Genomic DNA, 20,189 nt, shown 5'->3' on the forward strand with positions numbered 1-20,189 from the left:
TGAGCTAGGGCGGGCGAGGCAGACGCAGACGCCGCCTGTGACAGTGGCAATTCCCTGCGCCCCACATCACATTTGTCTGCCACAGCAGCAACAACAGAAAAGCGAAGGGAGGGAGGGAGGGAGGGAGGCGGGAGGAGGGGAGCGGAGCTCCGCAAGTCTTGGGCTCTGCGTGGAGGCTGCGTTTGGCTGGCGTCCCCGACCCCGGGCTTTTTGCACCGCAGCTCGCTCTGCGCAGCGCCGGGACAGCCGCAGGCGCTCGGCGGCGCGACTCCGCGGCCTCTCGGCGAGCGCAAGTGGGCGAGTGACTGAGGACACTTTGGCCTCGCGAGGGAAGCCGCGCTGCACTCTTGCCCCTTTGCCCCACGGGCCGGCAGAGACGAGAGGAAGTTTTATTTGCAGCTCGGAGCCCGTGGCGGATGGTGGGACTCTCCGGCCCTGTACAGTGTAAGTGCCCGCGGGCGGGCTGGGCCGGCGGGCGGGAGGGATGGCTGGGACTAGACCTTGGCTGATACTATTAATTACTATTCCGATGACCGTCAACTTGGTTTGGATTATTCGACCCAAAGGCTCCAGGCTGTACTTGTCGCTCAACTAGGGTAGGACTGCGCATTAGGGCAAAGTGGAACATCGCGGGTGACTCCAGTCTGCGATGACACTGAACTTCACCGGTCAGCTAAGGATGCGGGTTTTACTTTTAGATTCCCCGTACTGCCTTTTAAAAATAATTTTTATTTTCTTTCCTTGACAATCATGTGGGAGCAGGAAGATAAGTGTCCCCCCCCCCCAACAAAACAACTAGTCAAGGTGCCCCACTGTGCATTTGGCAGGTGGCCCGATCCCCGCATCGTGGGGTTTTAAAACTGAAAATGAAATGCTGGTTTTGCCTGTGGCAAACTTAGCTGTAGGAACAAGAGAGATGGAATCTTAACTTTGGGACTGGGCTGCCACTAGAGTTGAGGGTCCTCTTAGCGGCATCCAGGCTCTCTCTGAACTTTCCTGTTATTCTTGGGCATTTGCGGTGCTCCTATAGAAAGACTGAGGGCGGCGACTCCCAGGGCAGGTCAGGGGTTCCGCAGCCGGGGACGCTTGGGCACCGCCGCCTCTGCGGGACCTCACTGAGCCCCAGGGCCCGCTGTTCTGACTCTCTTGGTGTTCCCATCGCAGCCTCAACTCGGCGGCGTCCTCCTTTCCTACACGGGGAGAACCTTCTGCCGTGTGCCCGGCGGGGCACAGACGGGAGTCGTGTCCTGAGAATTATTTTCATTTTCCAGAAATCCCTCTGGTAAAGCCCCCGGGGCTCATGGATAGGAGCCCCACGCCCAGTCGCTCGCAGCCCTCTTGACGAACCTAAAAGGATTGGGTTGGTTGGCACACCCAGACCCCTCTCTCAGGGCGGACCTTGCGCTGACCAAGATGCTTTAAACAAATAGGGTTATGCCAACAGAAGGCGCCTAAACCGTTTTTTTTTTTTTTAACTTTTTTTTTTTTTTTTTTTGTAAGGGCAGTCAACCCTTGGAAAAGTTTTTGAGTATTATGATTCCGGGAAGTAGGATGTGAACCACGACCGTTACTAAAAATAGCCGCCTTCCCTCCTCCTCTTCCCCCAAAAGGCCTTTCAGTTTGGAAGATTTGGCTGGAGAGTCCTGCTTTCCTTGGTCTCCTTATTCCTTGCAAAACGTAGTGGAGAAATCTTTTTTTTAGTTTTCCTTCAAGATTGGGCATCACGGATCTCAGTGTGCCCCAGCCTGGTTGCTGTTGCTTGGGGAAATTTAGCAGAAGAAAGTCTCCTAAGGAATAGCTAGTATTTCCCTGGGAGGAGATCTTGCAGAACAGCCACGGAGAACAGGGCGAGGGAGTGAGGACCAGGAGAGGTGGAGAGGCCACTCCAGACCAACTTCATGTGCTTAATGTAACTCTGAGCCTTCTTGAATTTTTAACTTCACTCCCCTTAATTAATCTGCCCAGGGCCTGTATATAAATGGCTGTCCACAGCTGCTGCAAATTGATTTATCTCCTGATAAAGGTCGGGTTGCTGACCAAAGCATTCTTTCTACCTTCTGTGTGAACTGAAATGTGTTTTACAAGATTTTTTTCCCTCCTAGTCTCCATTTAAACATCTGTACCATTTTTAAGTGCACTCAGTGGCCCATTCCCCTGCTTTGCATAGAACAGGAGTGGAACTGGGTCGGTGCCCAGAGAGTCCACACTCCCTAGAATACAAATTGACCAGCTTCTTGGTGATAAACGGTTTGTTAGTGTTGGGGGCCTCCTTTTAGTTTATTACAGCGGTTTGCCTCCACCATGTGAGTATTCTGTTGTGTCCAGTTTCTCATCACACAATTCTTTAGACAAGATCAACAAACATCATTGTTTCTTAAACCATCTTAGCCCATATTTGGGTGTTTCTTTCAGTTGTGATGTATAAACAGAAGCAAATTCCTAATTCAATGCCTTTCCCCTTGTTTATCCTTAAGTCTAGTCTAGTTTTAACATTACAGTGCTGTCAGATGTTTGAGATAGGGTTCTATGATTTCATTTTCTTTTTTCTTTTTACTATTACCTTTTCAGAGAGCTCTAACAATCTCACCCAGTGTTAATCAGAGAATCTTAGTTTGATCCAGGCTTCCCCCCACCTCCCAGCCAGAATGGATGTTGAGGGAGTTAAAATCTATCTTTTCTAGTGCTGTATTTAGCATTTGTTATTAATTCTTTCAAAAAACAATTCCAATAAAATAGCCAAGGAATCAGGTTCATTTGGAGTACACAGAAATTGAATTTAAGATTATATAATGGAAGAACTTTATATTAAATTTTTGTGTAAGCATCAGTAATGTAATTATAAACCATTTGAACAGCAGTCGCTTTATTTGAAAACCTAAATGTTGTGTGGGAGAATTTCAGTGTATAGTTTCTCCAGTGTCCAGCTCATACCTAATAAAAGCAATGTGTAGAAAACGGTGCATTTTTCCCCTCTCTCTAATGTTTGGACAACTCAAAACAGACCAGAAGTCTTTGAAATGATATTTTCCTTTATACTAAGTCTCTTTGACTCACTAATACCTGCTAATAATTCGATTATAAAAGCTTTAAAAAGACCTTCCTAACAAGAAGTATTCTGTCCACAGTACAATGCAAACTGCACTATTAAATTCCAAGTTGCTTGAAATAGTAGGACAGTAACATTTCAGCTATAGGAATGAAGCTTTTTTAAAAAAATATGTTCACAATTTTTTTCTGAGAGAAGCAAATTATTGCTCTTGGTGTTAGTATTTGATGATAAGCTCTCTCATCGAGGTGTTGGTTGAAATATTTCCAGATAAAAGAGTATTTCATAAATAGCAAAGAACTGCACAAATGTAAGGTGCCATTATAATTTATTTTATTGTAATATAGAAGCTTAGCTCCCCCCACCATTTTTTTTTTTTCCTTAAACACTGAAAAGGGATCAGGAGAAAGAAATGCTTCCAATAGGAATGCTGGTCAGTGGTTGTCAGTTTAGGACATTCTTCACTGTCAAATCCTGTTTCTCACTTCTTTGATATGAACATCAGCTGACAGGCACTGAATGCAAAGCCTTCCTCATTGAGGTTTTATGCAGGCAACATAGCCCTTCATAGCAAAGCAGTCTGAAAAATTGGCACCTGCAGGATTTGCATGTGAAAAAAACCCGAGTCAGTTGCATTTTGCTGGAGCCTATTACTGTAAGTTATGTAAGTTCAGTGAGAAAGGCTATTTATTTGTTGCTGTTTTGGCATTTAAAAATTCTTTATTTTATGGGCACCTTATTCATCATATAGTGATCCACAGGCTTTATTGATAGCAGAAGCAGGGAGCAGTGAGCTCTGGCTTTATAGAAGTTATTTATTATGAAATGGAGTTATTTTTAACCATGTGTTTGCAGAGTGCACTTAGATTCATAGTTAATTCTTTAAATGTGTCTTAAAAGAATGAACTCAATCAAAGTCAAGAATAATCTATCAGAAGTTAAACAAATACATAAAATTGGGTTAACATAAATATTCTTTTAAAACTATCTAGAACTTTTAGGAGTTACATACTTAGCAATAACAGCCCAAATCCATACTCAAAATTTGAACCTTTCATAGTTCTAAACTTCAGGAAAAATGTTTCCCTCCGTTCTACATGTGAAATTATATTTATCACCTGAATGCTCTTTTCAAATGTATATTTGACCTTATTTATGTGAAGTAACTAACCAATGTTAAATCAACTAAAAACCTTTGTGAACCTCAGAATTATCCATCAATGGGGACCTTTCATCCAGAGTAAGCTATTTATTATTATCTAAAGAGACACCTTCCAACTTCACTTTTTTTTACAGCCATTAATATAAGAGTTCCTAAATAATGTTTAAAGAACAGTGAACATTTTATTAAAGCAAACATTAGTTCAGTTTAATGGAGGTAATTGTAAGTGATAAGACAGAGCAGGTTATCTCTGTGTTGTTTAAACAGAAGGAGCTACTTTGCACCATTTCCAGTAGCCATCTGTAGAAGAGAAGGGTTTGCACCTGTCTGTCCACACTAATTATAGATTAGGGCCAAAGAAATGAAATTCGAGGAGGTTTTCAGCTAATGAAATCCATACTGATTTTATTGTAAATGTGTTTTATGTAAAGAGGATGATGGTTGAGTTATGAGTGAATAAATCGCTATGTAGCTGCTAGGCACTTGGTTTTGAAGCACAATTCTGCTGCATTAACCTTTGATATATTAAGGAAAAAAGAAGACAAACAACTTAGAGATGGATGCTAGCCTTTGTTTGGCATCCAGAGCTACAATTTAGTAAGCAGCAGTGAGGTTCAGTGTGCAATTTAGAAATGTGCTATAAAGCAGCTTAAATGTTAAGAATATATTGATATTCTGAAATGCAGATGAAGTAGAGGTAGGTTCTGTTTTAACTTTTGCATTTAAAACATTAGAAAATTAGAAAGGCTTTTTCTTTTTTCTGCATTTCAGCTTCATGTACATGAGAAATTAAAGCAAAATGAGTGAGGAATGCATTCTGCAATAAAAGGTCACATGAATGTCTACCACATCTGTTTATAGTAATTATGAACATAATTAACATAAGAATTACAAATGAAATAATGACAAGCTGAGCAATGAGATATTATGCTATAATGGTCATATGTTGGAATTCTCACATTATAGCACACTAGAATTCACATACTCAAAGAAAGAAAGAAAATGCTAGATTTTTATCTGAATTAATGCTTCAAAACTTATCTGCCTGGGGCAGATGGACTTCTTGCTTTTATAGGAAGGTAACCTATTATTAAGAAAAGAACTAGTTGAAATTAAGATTTCTAGTCTCTAGCCTGGACTTTAAGACAGCTGTGATTATAGACACCACTTTCTGTTACACACTTATTCTGTGATTATACTTCTTGATTATTGTATTGCTTTTTTTTTTTTTTAAATTGAAAGCTTTGAAGTAAAGTGTTCGCTTTGGAAGAGTGTCATGGATTCTTCCATTAGACAACTGGTTGATCTTTTTTATAACCATGAGCCAAAAGTCAATGAACAAACAAGGTAGTAGAAATACTATACCTTTGCAAAATTAAAAGATTGGTAGATTAGTGTTTGTGCAGTTTTCTTCATGCCTAATGTTTGGGATGCCTTTTAAAGAAAAAAATGTAAGTCTTCTGGGTTTGAAAGCAATACTAGTGCATTTTATTTTTAAAAATAGCATTTCTTAAGACTTTGTAATGGAAAAATCAGTGGGTAAGTTGCCTTTTTTTTTTTTTTTCTTCTTTCTGGAGTTTCATTGGAATTTTAGGTGTTTGTATGTAGTCTGTGATCTAACTAAAATGAGATAAAGGGGAGGGTCTGTGTGGTTGCTTCTGGTTATTCTGAATACAGTTTTCTGTAACAGCTAGAGAGAAAGGTGAAAGGGGACCTTTTATTTGAGCTAAAATGATACTCCAGAAATCTGTTATTAAATTAAAAACATGAAGGGATGACAGATTTTCACCCATTTAGAGCTCACTTGATTTTGTAATGTAGACTGCCAAGTGGTTTACTTCCTACCTTTGCACCCTTCTGTAACTATTGAACCTGGTCACTCCTTGAAGATTTATGGAGAAATATTACCTTGTTCTCGTCTCAGTGATACCACAAGGTTTTCCACTTTATTGGATTACTGGAGGATTGTAGCAGACCCCTTTTTATCTGACATTCATTGCATGACAAGATTTTCACACATGCCCTTCCCCCACCATGGCCAGCTTTCTTCACTTTGTGTTACCTATCAAATATCCCTTGATTCTTTTCTTGGGGTGGGAGCTTGGAGGGAAGGGGGGGCACTACACATAAAACAGTTTTTTGGCTAAGTGATTTTCGGGGAGAGTAGTTGATTAAACAATGCCTCATAATTTTCTAAAGATCCTCTTAAAAATTTGTCTCCCCTAAAAGGTGACTGCTAGTTCTCTTGCTCTTCCATATCCTTCTGGACTCATTTGCCCTATTCCTTCTCCCCCCATTTTGTCCCTTTCTACTTTCTCATGCACAAACTATTTTATGACTCCAAGTTTCATAGCAGCTGGGGCCACAGTGTGTGCCATGAAAAATTATGTAGTTTATTGGCTTTTTTTATTCTGAACTCACTCTCCACACTGCAGTGAGAGCTTCTTAACCAGGCTTCAGTGCCTTGAAACACAACACATCCAAATGCCCTCCCTTCCCCCAATAAAAGAACCTCCTTTGCTGCATTATCTGCACTCCATTAAGGATCTGATCAGATGTTCAGATTGTCTGATGGGTGCATTTAAAAGTGAAAAGGGGCTCCCAAGGGACTACTCAGGTGTATCTCCCTCCTGACCCTGCAGGAGAGGAGGATGAACTCTGGTCTGATGGAGGAGCATTAGCCCCTACTTGTTCTCTGATTGATTCTCTGGCTCTGGGTGGGTGAAGAGCTGTGAGGCAGCTGAAACTGAGATTGATTGCCTCAATTTCAAATTCCCACCTCCAAAATAGACTTTCAGATGTACACATAAGGAATCCCCCTCCCCCAACACAATTTCTGGAGGTGGAGCAGGTGTCTTGGAGTCACCTGTAGCTACCAATCACAAGTGGTCCTCCTTATCCCAATGATACTGGCTGCATGAGTCTTCAGCTGGGACCCATTACAGCCCACAAAGGGAGCTATTTTATATCCGCCTGTGCCCATCTTCTCTGTGTGGGTGTTTGGGGATTGGAATTTAGGGTATCTGGGTCAGCAGAGAAAGGGACAGGAACCCTCACTGGAGGGTGGTCTGGAAGGCTAAAGGACTGCTCTGTGGATTCACTAGGTTGGTTTTGCAAATTGTGGTTATTTGAATGGAGGTGAGATGATGAAGATCTCATTGTTACACAGTCAAAAGAGTGGTTTTGAAAACTTTGACCTTGACAGAACCTCCAAAATGTGAACATTTTGGAGGGAAATGCAGTTGTCTGGTCTGGATTTCCTCCCTTTTTTTTCATGGGGGTTAGGGACAGATTGGGGCGTGCAGGCGACCCCCAGCCCTGGCTTTCACCCCCACTCAGCCTCAGGGTAGTTCTCCCCTACTTCCCAGTCCCATTGAGGGGCCTGAACCCCCGCCCCCTCATCCCTTATGGTTTCGCCCCTCCTGCTTGTGTCTCTTCTCCTCTCTCTCTCTCTCCCACTTTTCCTCCCTCTCCCGCTCTGTCTCACACGCACCCTCTGTTTATTTTCCTGCCTCCATCTGGGCCCTGCTGATATTGTAATCACCCTGATGCACGTTGGCTTCTCTCCTCTCCCTCCTGCGCTCACACACTCACTCACACACAATGTGCCATCCTGACAAGCCTTTTACTTCTGATAAGCTCCGATGTGTGTTTAATGAATACAAAGCCGCGGTCTGGGTGCCGACTCGGCCGCGGCCGCCTCTCGCGCGCTCCTTTGCCAGAAGGTAATCTCCGTGAACGGGGGAGGCGCGCGGAGGAGGGGGTGGCCGCGAGCAAGGGGGGCGCGGGGAGGCGGCTCTGCCCGCTCCCTCTCTCCCTTTCCAAATGATTCAGAAGTCGATAAGACCAGGAGAAGTGAAGATGTAACATGTTATCTGTCGCTCCTCTTAGCTGGCGGAGAGAATTTACATTTAAAGATTAGCAGAGGGAGAAAGAGAAATCTGCCTTTTGTTGTGCGGGGTGAGGAGGAGGCATCAGCCCTGGCCTTGACGCTATCTCCCATCACCTCTGCTATCCAGACAGGACTCACCGAGGTGAGATTACCGGAGGGCCTTATCTTTAATTGGGTTTAGTTTTGCCAGTCTGAATAGGTTTAAAGAGACTCGATAAAGGGGGAACAATAGATTATTTATTGACTGGACTCTGAAGCCTTTAGATGAAGAGGGAGAGAAAGACTGCTTAACAACTTGATTAGTTCATTTTTATTTTAAGGTGAGACTGTCTCCCTTCCGATGGGAAGAACTTAGGTGCAATTTGAATGACTTAAAATGTCTTATTGGCTATTCACTCTCACCCCATCTTTCCCAGCGCCTGGCATCTACCTTATTTTAAAGGAGTTTCATTTACCCTTCCCTGTAGGATTGATCAAACTGAGTTGAAGAGGGTAGAAGCTTTGGGGATTGGTCGTTAATGTTTGGTTTTGTGTCACTTGTTTTGCACTGCTGATGTGTTGGTGTTAAGGGTCCTCCAGTGATGTGAAAGGCAACCGAAGCCTACTTTTAATATGGAATTTGTTGATTGTGTAGTATGGGTCAACTCTGGCTAAAGGGGAAAAAAAATCAATCTAAGTCCCTTAGGTAGATTTGGTTTTTGAATAAGAACCATGACTCTTTTGCTTAGAATCAGTTTGAAAGAAGAAAAAAAAATGTTTTTGACTCATGAATGTATTTCAAAAAATTATTATATCAACTTTAGAAGATTCTTAAAAGGAATGAAAGTAGACAATGATTGCCTCCTAAACATTGTCAAGCTAGGTTTATTTCATAGGTAGATAGATATGATCCAGTAACTAAAAGCCTAATTAAAATTTGTTTAAAGCCAGAGGGGCATGTTTCCTTGTTGACAGCAGCAGATCGATTGGGTAAGACAATAGAGTCCCATTATTTTACTTCCATTGACTGAACATATTGACATTTCAGGTTTGCTGTTGCCTCAGTGAGCATGATGAAACACTGAAATTCACAGCCCAACTGGTCAGAGTGGCACATATATTACTGTATGTCATTTCTGCCTTCAGGTTACCTTATCACCCGGGCAGAATAGGAAAGGACAGCTTGGAATCCTTCAGAAGGGGTAGAGCTTTTTTTGGCTAAGAAGCTGACAGCATGTCTTAGGAACATCATTAATTTTACCCAGAATTGGATGTTACATAAAAACATGTGGAGCATTTTTATTTAAAAATCAGAGAAGCAAGGTAGCTAGCATCCTTGCCTGTTTTACAGAAGAGAATACCCATTTTCAAGATTTACCTTTACTTCCTGGGGAGGTAGTTACAGCAAGTGGTCATTCATTTCAGTTAGATGACCAGCTTGTGCTTGGGTGACATCCATTTTTCCCCATTCTGGGGAAGCTCCTATTACGGCTATATCTGATAAAAGAACATGTAGGGTCCCTTCAAAATAGGGCCCGACTGACTTGTTTCTAGTTTTCTTTTGTTGAGTAGAATATGAAATGAATGAGATGCATACATTTTACACTCATGTGCTTAGTGATATATATATATATATATATATATATATATATATATAGAGAGAGAGAGAGAGAGAGAGAGAGAGAGAGAGAGATATAAATATGTGTGTATTTTAAGCAGAGGCAGACAAAATACTATTTGTTATCTTAGTGTAATCTACTGTTTTACACATTTGCCTGGTCTTTGCACAATAAAATTAAGTATTAGGCAGATTGAGTCAAAGAAATTTGAACCATAAAAAAAGTAAATATGAAAAAAAAATCCAGAAGGAACCTAACACATTTTCAAAAGTTTAATGAAAGCATAAAACTATTATGAATATGACTTATACACAGCAATTGTTGCCACCAAGCAGGCAACTCATGCCCTTTACAGTGGTTAGAACAAAACTGGCCCTTTATACCATTTTCATGAAAATGTTAGGTTTCTATTTGATCAGCAGGTGCTGTTGAGATGAAAGCCATGTGTAAATTTTCAGAAGGCCAAAAGTGTCAATTCAGAAAAGGAAAGTGATAAGAGAAAATGCAATCAGTTTTCCTGTTTTCAATTTGTGCAGGATTTGAAGAGCTGTTTTGTTAAACTGCTACATCTGCTCCAATATGAATATTGAACTACTTCCACTAAAAATAACAACCTATAATTTGGTAGCTACTGCAGTCTTTTGTTAATGTGAGTGGGTTATTTAAAAACAAAAAAACAAAAAAATAAAAAATAGCAAAAACCAATTTTCTATTCTGACAATCTCTTGCCTAATGTGCATTTTCATTTGTTGGCACTTTTTATCCTCAGCAGATAAATGGTATTATGCAATTAGGACCTCATCTTGTTTGACTATAAAAAAGGTTTCCATAGGTGAAAGTCTTGGTAATATAAAAAGGATTTGCACAAAACAAAATTTATTTTAAAGTAACCTTTCTAAATGCATTTATTTTAAATAAGACAGTTATTCCTTACATTCTCTAATACTACAATTTTTAACTTGCTGCCGACTATTGTAACAAAGTTAACACTTTTCCATTGCATACTGAGCATTCTGTGATTTATTTCACCTTTAATATACCTGCAAATGTAAGTTTAAACTAGTCAGGGATATTTTACCTAACAGGGCTTTCAGAATAATTTTTTTTCATGCTTAAATAAAATGATTAAATTATGCTTGAGTGCCTGCATACAAAAGCGTTAGCTTCTATAGTACTGCTAATCAAATAAGTTTTATGGACAGGGAAAGCACCACGTTAGAGAAAAATTGGATACATTTTACTAGTGACATTTCTAGGAAAGACATGTTCTTTTAAAATCATCTACTATGTTATAAATATTATCATACTCTAACATGTTATAAATATTATCATAATAAAAATAATACTTCATCCCTATAATAAGAAAGTGAATGGCAGTGCTATCCATGTGAAACCTGGGCATAGAGAATTAAGGTAGAAAGAAGACTGATGAAATTTGGATAAGGTTCAATATTGATTCAATCCTTGATTGCACTTGGGTTGACTTGTGGCTGAAGTAATTTGTCCAGGGTGAGACCTGATCACTGCTTAGGATCAATTAACTTTGTAGCTTGTGGCTTCACACTTGAATTGCTAGACACAGTCTTTATGGATAAACTCAAAATATCTCAAGAATGCATCAAGAGGAAGGCAGACACTGTGACACACTTACATGTTTAATATTAACAAACACAATGTTTGTTAAACACCAGCTCAAAAAGAAGTAGTTTGGATAGTATTGAATGTGTGTATTTATGATTACCCGTTTATAACCAAAGAAGAATGCTCTTAAGGAATGTAATTTCCAGTTTGAAGCCCAAACAGCATCTCAGTGTGGCATGTTGTGCTGGGTGTCATGTGGATATATTCCTTAGTAAAGCACTATGTTTGTGACTGCACTGAAGAAGAGACTAGATCACATATCGCCATTAAGAGAGCTTATTCTCAGTTATAATTCCATCATTTGTAATATTTTATGCTAAAACCACAGTACCTTATGTGGCACTGATAGGAGAGAGCTTCCTGGGACTTTTCAAAATATTTATACTTTATGAAATTATGTCTAGGCTCTTCTTACATCTGAACCACAGATAAAGTAATGGCCCATGGTCAGTATTTAGGGCATGTGATCCTCTTGTTTGAAAAAGTTTAAAACCATCAATGTTTTGCTTGCAACCATCAACATTTTCAAGGACCAAAAGATACCAACTTAAAATTCCCTGCTTTGGTAGCTCCAATTGTGATTACCTGGGTAATGTAACTCATGAAGGAATAAAGCAGTCTTTTGTTTTTGTGGGTTTTGTATTGATCAAGGTCTCTAAGGCAAATCAGTATTTGGGTGAAAAGGGCCTTTAGAACATAGATCTTGTGGAAGAGGAATACAAAGAGCACCAATGTGAAGTTTTTCCATTGTGTCTGGACAATTCTAAGCACCCCTAAGTGCCTTGGGGAATGTGATTGACTGGTTTCATTAATCTTTTAACACCTGGGGCACAGATCATTTCTAAGTGTGCTCTGGACTTTCAAGGGCTGCCACATAGTTGTTAGTCTTGAGAGAGAGAGGAAAGGAATTGATGAAGCTTAGAGACTTACTGTGAGCCTGGCCTTCACCTTCACTTGTGTTTTCATCACAGATTTTAAGTAAATGATAAAATAGCATTTCACTTTCTTCATGTCACAGAATTCCGGCCCATTCTCTAGAACTGGCCAGAGTTGCTATTTGGCTTAACCCTTTGCCCCAATTTAGAAAATTGAAGTTTCCTTGTTTTCCAAAATCAATGATCTACTTTGTGCCTGAGGTCTAATAATTAGGACACTTACTCTCTGAAAATAGGCTTGATAGTCTCCGTGGCAACCACGATCTACTGCCAACCATGGCATCCACTGTTTTCTTTTAACCCCTCCTTGCCTCCCATCCAGGAGTCACTGCCCACTATTAGCTCACATATCCTGTGTCAGTCTGTATTCCTCGATACCTTCTAATCCAGGCCTCTCTGGTCCCTTGTCAGGATATCTCCATCCTTCACTGCACTGAGTCCTGAGGAGTTGAACTGATCCCTTCTTCGAACCCACCCCACACTCTGGAGCAGTCTTCTGCACAGTGTCTTTTGGCTTGTCCTACCCTAGTTGGTCACTCTGTATCTCAATCTCAGCATCTCTCAGTCAGCCAACTTCAACTTCCTGGAAGCCTTTCAGGAGGAGAGGAATTCTGCTCCATCTTTTACTCCAGAGAAAGAGTTTGTAAGTGGTTGCATGATGTAAAACCCTCTCTGCATTATAAAAATAAGGACTCCTCTGGGCGTGCAGTCGTCTAACTGGTAGGCAAAGGGGGATTCCCTTTTCGCTTGAGCCACTAGCCTCCTGGGTGGCCTGAAGTACATCCCAGCCCTCCATGAATTCCTCAGGAGTGGGATAAGGGGTCTCTCATATATATGACTCTGTATATGATATGGCTTTGGATATTTCCCATGGTTGGGAGAGTGAGAAATAATCCAGCACTTACTTTTTTTATGTTTGAGGGGGCAATATCTCTTCATATAGCTGGGAAATGGATCAGCAAAGAGAATCATTGTCTCTCAACTCTTCTCCTTGTGAAAAGAGCGCACTGGGAAGGGGCAGGCAGTCTTCCATAGCCATCCTGGACCTTGGGTGACTGTCTAAACTTTAGTCTTTACTATACTTTGCTCAGAGGTGAGTGATGGAGGAATGAATATGTCTATGCAGGAAGGAAGAACCAGAGAGCTTAGATTTTGTTCCAGGAAAACCGTTTTTATGCTTTTTCCTCATAGTTACTGGGCAAGAGGAAGAACTGGGTCCTGGCAGTTAGAGTGTGGCCACAATGGTGGAGATGGGTGGTGATTAGGAGGCACTGAAATTTCCCCAGGGTCACTTGGAAACTTTAGAAACTGGCTTCTTTAAATCATTGGGGTGGGGTGGGGGCAGAATCTGGTAATGGCTTATTTAAATGAACAAGAGCCCATTGTCATTTGGCTGGGAATCAGGTCTTAAAAGTAGAGAAAGCTTGAAAATTTTTCCTTTGTTTTATCTGAAGAAAGTCTGCTGTTACTTCTGAGAACATTTAAACATTTAATTGTTTCTAGTAGCACCTTGTCTTTGTACTTTAGTTTGTAAAATTGGTATAGGAGATTAAAACATAGATATTAGAAGTTTAACCCTAATTTATGAAATCATTAATAATGAACCCAGATTGGGTTTTTTATTTGAAACTTAGGAGCTATTACATTCTTCTGGTTTGATCAAGGTGAGCATTTTATCATCATCCAGGAAACTTCTGTTTATTAGGGACATCTGTGATTGTGGGGCTTGGCAGTCATGTTTTCATCTGTCATTAGAAATAGAAGCCATAGGAATCACTCTTGCTCCATAGGCCGTAGAAGTTTTTTGCATTGGTATTCAGAGTGCAGTTGGAAGCCAAATTGATATTCTTTGCTACGAAGGAGAATGTCTTAAAAGTATATTGTAGTGAGTTCTTAGTTAATTACATTAGAGAAGGTGTTACCAGGAGATGTAATGGAAGTTTGTCTAAAGACACTCAAGAGATAGGTGGTCAGTCAAATATGAGGGAGAACAATGCCAGAGCAGTGATGAGACAGGTGATATGAGAATCAGAGCACTAGTAAGGGGGACTAGCTGTGAGACGTACTTATTATACAAAGTATTTGGGAAAACTTTTCTTATAGACTTTTTGGGGAATTCATCTAGTGACACTCAGATAGGAAATCAGAGCCTAATGATAATAAGAAAGTAGATAGAAAATAGTACCTAAATTGGTCTGCACATATAAAGTTGCCAGGGAAATAGCATAGCAGCATTGCAGAGAGCATTTCAAATGCATTTCCATTTGATTTGGCAAGTGGAATATTAGAAATTGGGAAATCATCCCCCCATTGGTGATAAGCATTGTGGTCCAAGTTGTGCTTTAACTACATCTTAGGAAGTTGGTTAGTCAATCTGGTTAAAACTAGAAGTACTTATACCTCTTTGCCTAACTTCAAAATAGAGGAAGATGTGAGCTGTAAGACAGGTCATGAAAGACTGCTAGTTTATTTTCTGAGTCTATGCATATGTTATGTACACAGTGATGAGCAAACACAGCTGGGAAGAACAGCAGATGATATTGGGACTGGAACTGTGGTGTTTATCAGACTGACATAGTAATCCTTCCTTCCTGTGAAAGTGTTCTTTTTAAGTGACTGTTGCGATTCTGTAACTTTTATCATGTATCTGACAAGAATTGTCCTTTACTACCCAGCTCCTTTGCCCACCTGTCACACATTTTCCCTCTCATCTCTTGATAGACTTATTTAGAAATGAGATCCACATTTGACCTCTAATGGGAAACAAATGTGGACAGTGACTCCTCATCCTTTTGTTTAAATAAGGGTAGGTAGGTCTGTGGAGGTCTAAAGAGAAAGGAAATGTGATCGGTCTCCATTGACATGTCCAAGTTAAGCTTTGACTTGGCTGGAGGGAACAGGTAGAGGATATCACAGGAAAATAGAAGCGAAGAGCAACAAAATGAGCAATGATTAAATGTAATTTGCCTTTTCCAAAAGAGAGTTATACACTATTTTTTGCAGTCCAGGTAAAGACACCTTTTATAGTATCTGAAAGAAAAGTAAAATATTTGCTCCTGTGAATGAATCTGAAATAAATTGATACCTATTTAGTAAGTATATGCCTACTCAGTGTACGGCAGAGAGCAGGGTCAATTCCCACTGAATGATAAGCCCATTCAAGACAAATTAAATTGCTGCAAAGATGGTAGACCTTGATTACTCACCAATTAAATGGTACAGTAAATGGAATTTTAGAGGTGAGAGTGAATTGGACTTTAAATTTGTCTTGAGGCAGGTAGGATTTGTCAAGACTATAACTATTGTTATGGGGATATAGTAATTTATAAGGTAGTGCAGAAGCCAGATGTGGAAACAGCTTTCCCAGGAATATTGGAGTAGGGCAGGGGTGAAGAGAATACATTAACAAATATAACTACAGCAAAAAATAAATAAATAAAGACCCTTGTGTGATTAATGGGAAATAAAAGCAGAAAGATCATAAGGGTCTTGCATATCAAGCATTTGATTTTAGCTTCATCTTTTGATTTAGTGAGAAGTTTTAGAAGCTGTCCAGTGAGACCTCTCCAGGCTGAGAAGTGGCATGGAGGGTGGCCAGATTGGATGCAGGGCCTTTCATCAGTCCCTTACTACGGTCAAGACAGAGGAATAGCTTTTATAATAACCTGCCTTTATAATAGGTTGCTTTTAAAGTATATTTTCTAGTTGGATTTCTTTTGAACATCAGACTGCAAACACAAATCTTAATAGAAATGATGATAGGCCAGGGGAAACTATGGATCCAATTAAAGTTATGTCACTGAAGACTTGTCCAGTGGGATGGCTCAGATGATTGGAGGCTGAGGAGGGCATGGAGGCCAAGGTAGGCAGGAAGCAGGGGTTTCAGCAGTTTAGATTTTAGATATTGCAGAAGGACAGCCAGGATTGGGTTTATGGGATGAGAAGGAAGAGGCGAATATAAGAGGTATTATAAAGGAAAAATAATTAGTGTTTGGATAGTGAGGTGGATTTAGAAATGGGGGAGAGTTAACCCGGATTAAGTGCACTTAGCTTGCCAGAACTTTGTAATCACTTTGGGTGCTTAAGAGGTAGCTTCTCTGCTCTACCATAGGCTACCATAGGCTCATAGAATCTCAGCCTTTAGAGAGAAGATCCTCAGAATCCATTTGTATCCCTTAGCCCCCAGGGATTTTTGTGGTCCCAACTGATACCTTCTCTTCTGGAGATGGTGACTGGGCTATCAAGTGGTAGGTATTCCTTAAAAAGTGATTGTGACATAGAAGACTTATTATTAACCTCTCAGGGACCTGGCTTTCTCATGTGTTTTGGTTCCACGAATGGATTTCAAACTGCTCTGCATTTTCCTCTTAGAGATGCCTTCTGGCTATGTGGGGGGATGTAAAGTAGACTCAGGGACTGGGTTCTGGACACTTGGCTTTCTATTTGACTAGAGCTGCCTGCGGTTTATATGTTTTATTTATTTCAGCCACTGGAGTTAGGTTTATAGGATGATTTATAAAACTTCTTTCAATTCTAACATTCGGCACTGGAGAGAAAGTAGAGATGGTGGAATGAGGATCTAAGGTGAAGCTGATGAAAGCAGAGGCAGTCCTTGTAAATCAGCAGGCCCCAGACCCTGGGATCCATATCCTTGGGGGAAGGGTGGAACAGTTATTTCAAAGAGTCTTTGGCCCTGGATGCATTCGTTGAACACCCTAAACATTAGTCTGGAGACCAAGTGCTTTTTCACATAATGGTGCTTTTCAAATCTACTGTGAATGAAAATAACAAAAATGCATTAAAATATTGCAGAGTTAAATAGAAAATTGCCTATATTTTACAATAATCAGAAAGGAAACTAAATATGTTATGTGAAGGACCATAATTTGTGTTTTAAAACTGAGGCCTTATGTTGGGAAAATAAAGGAATAATCTCTTACATGTTAAAAATAGCAATATTAAATCCCATTATTAAACTGCTCACTGATAATTGTTCTCCATTTAAGGAATTTTAATTATTAGAATAAATGGCATCAACAACAAAATCTACCTGTCGGAAGGCTTTTGGAGCACGATTCATCAAGATTGTTATTATTTGAGGTCTTTGTTTTGTTCAGTGTCCCTTCAGTTGAAAACATGTTGGCAATTCTTTTCACTTTTTGAACTTTAATCAAATCTGGGGTTTGTGGTTTTGTTATAAAATCTGTGAGAATCGAATTTTTAAAAGACTTTTCCTCCATCTTTTGTCAATTGTGCTTAGTAAATATTAATCATTGACAGTCAAAAAAGGACTTCAGCATGAAATATCAATATATTTTTTTCTTTTTTAAAAGAATGAGACCAGTTTATATGTGCTGATAGGTAATCATTCCTTAGATACATTGTTAAGTGGATAGGGCAAGGAGCAGAAGAATGCATGTAGTATGCTACATTGGTACAAAGAATTGCATGAAATCTTCTTTGGGGAAGTGGATACAAGAATCTGACAGTGCTGCTAGCTTTAGGGGAAGAGAGTGGGGCTCAGACCTTATTGGCTGGAAGGAGTCTTTGTGCGAGCCTTTGTGCTGGATGTCCTTTGGTCCTGTGTGTGAGTCTTGTGTAAAGCTTGCGCTATACCCGTGGATGATACCCATTCACTGTTTAATTAAGATCATCGTATCAGCCTGGTATGCTGCCCTTCTGGGGGCCAGGGACTGTTCTCTTCTCTGTCAGAAAAGGGTATAGTGGGGAAGAGATCCAAGTCCCAAGAGCCTTACTACTTGCTTAGTAGCCAGCCTTCTTCTTCTGGAAATCTCACCTGAATCATAATGGCATGACCTCAAGTCCTGGGGGAGGATGCTGTGTGAGGCACACAGCCTTCATGAAGACAAGCTTCTTCCTAGCCTCTGACTAACCTACTGTGGACTTGTCCATTCTGACCCCTCTCACCTAGAAACACCACGCAGGCTCTTTCTCTCTCTCTCTGGTCCTTCAAGTATCAAGTACTGAATGGGAAGTCTGGCCCTATTTGATTCCTGGAAATATGGGGGTGTTCAAGATAAATAGCATCCCTGTTCTGCCTGGCCTTTCTAAGGTCACCTTCTCTCAGCCTTCTCTAAGATCCTGGTCTGCCTCCTGTAGGGAAGTCAAATGGCCCACTTGGTCTTCTTCTCAGATTTTGGTGCAGCTTTCTTCTCTTAAGCCTTCATGACCTCTCTTCTCCAAAGAAAGAATTTATCACATGGAGTATCACTGCTGCCCCTGAGGTTCAGACTCTCGCTTGGTTTGTAAACTCTATGAATGTGAGAGTCTGGGACAGCTGGGTTTCTATTTTTGGATGCATTATTAAGCAGTTATTATAAGCTCATACCTTGAACTCAAAGTTATTTGCTTAAAACTATCCTGTAACATTTCGTTGGTTGGTTCCAATAATATATTGTTTCTTTCCCAATCTCTTTCCACCTTGGTCTCCTTTCATTGTGTTTTCTTATCATAGAATGCACAATTTATTGCTGAGATGTTTTGGCTTGCATGTCTTGACAACCAAAGTAAATAAACCAGAAGAGTTGGCCCACACCTGTGATCACAACAACTCAGGAGGCCGAGGCAGGAGGATTGCAAGTTTGATACCAACCTGGGCAACTTAGCAAGGCCCTGTGCCAAAATAAGAAATAAAAAAGGGCTGGATATGTAGCTCAGTCATAGAGCACCCCTGGATTTAACCTTTAGTACTGCAAAAAAAAAAAAAAAATAAATAACTGAATAAGTAAAAATAATAAATATTCCACCTTCCAAGAAAAAAAAAAAAGCCTAACTTGTGCCCAGGATCAACCTTAGGCAAACTGAAGCAGTAAAGCTTCTTGGATATTCATAGATGAATATTTTAAACCTGTTTTTATTTCATTTTTTTATTCTAAATTTCATAATTAGGTTATTGTAAAATATGAATTCTTTGAAATTGTGAGCAAAATTTCAGGTATATGTACACTTTCATGAGGTGGAACTGTTCCTTTGTTCAGAGACCCAAAGAAGGCTAAGAACCACTGTAGTCTCTTCTACCTTTCTCTGACCAGATGCCCCCTGGATAGCCCCTAGCTCTGCTAGCTCTTTTCCACCTTTGGTTGACCATATCTGTTTTCTGTGCAGACTCCCAAGTTGAGAACTTCCCTTCCAGTGTCCTCCCCCCTCTGTCTAGACTTGTCTTCTGTTTGACATTGTGTGGGATTCCAGTTGCTCTGCTGTCTGATGAATAAATGTCAAAATTAGAGATGTGGTGGCCCATGCCTGTAAGCTCAGCTACTCTGGAGACTGAGGCAGACAATTGCAAGTTAAAGGCCAGCCTGGGCAATTCAGTCCAAAATAAAATAAAATTTAAGACTAAAATAAAAAAGTGGGGTTAGGGATGAAACTCAGTGGTAAGAGTGTTTTATAGCCTATGAAAGGCTCTGGGTTCAGTGTCTAATATCACAAAAACAAAAAACTAGAGATGATAACCTTCTAAGACAGGGTAACTCAGCCAGATTCTCTGGCTCAGAATACAGAAGTGGGCGAAGAGTCTGTTTTTCCTTCATGTAACATTTCTATTTGAAGAGATGCTTTGAGGAGGGCAGCCTTGAGTATCTCAATGCAGGTGTCTGAGCAATTTAAACAGATATGTTTCGGGAGGAGGCACACGGGGGCCTTTATGGCAGGAAGTTCACATATTGTCTTATTTATGCTCCCTTGGGAGTGAGACCAGTTTGGAAGTTGTTTCTTGAGGTCTATTCATTTGCTCGAGATGAGACCACCCTGCACGAGTGATGCACAAGGTATGGAACCTTGATTTCCTTCCTTTAAAGCTGTACAGCTGCTTGGGGGTTATTGCCACTCTCCTGGAGATCTTCTAGTCCCACCACCTAGGAAGTTGTCCATGAAGAGCCAGCCACACAGTCTGCAA

General features: G+C 40.4%; 1 protein-coding gene across 1 annotated transcript in view; it reads left to right on the plus strand.

Moving 5' to 3' along the window:
* The first annotated feature begins 275 nt into the window (after positions 1 to 275).
* The window catches only part of Runx1t1 (RUNX1 partner transcriptional co-repressor 1), a 139,379-nt gene continuing 119,465 nt past the window's right edge, over positions 276 to 20,189 (plus strand). The window contains exon 1 of the mRNA XM_071602249.1: positions 276 to 444. Within this exon, the coding sequence (XP_071458350.1) occupies positions 417 to 444 (28 nt within the window). The 5' untranslated portion in view covers positions 276 to 416. The remainder of the gene's footprint in view (positions 445 to 20,189) is intronic.

This window comes from Marmota flaviventris, chromosome 15, assembly GCF_047511675.1.
Source record: "Marmota flaviventris isolate mMarFla1 chromosome 15, mMarFla1.hap1, whole genome shotgun sequence".
NCBI lineage: Eukaryota > Metazoa > Chordata > Mammalia > Rodentia > Sciuridae > Marmota > Marmota flaviventris.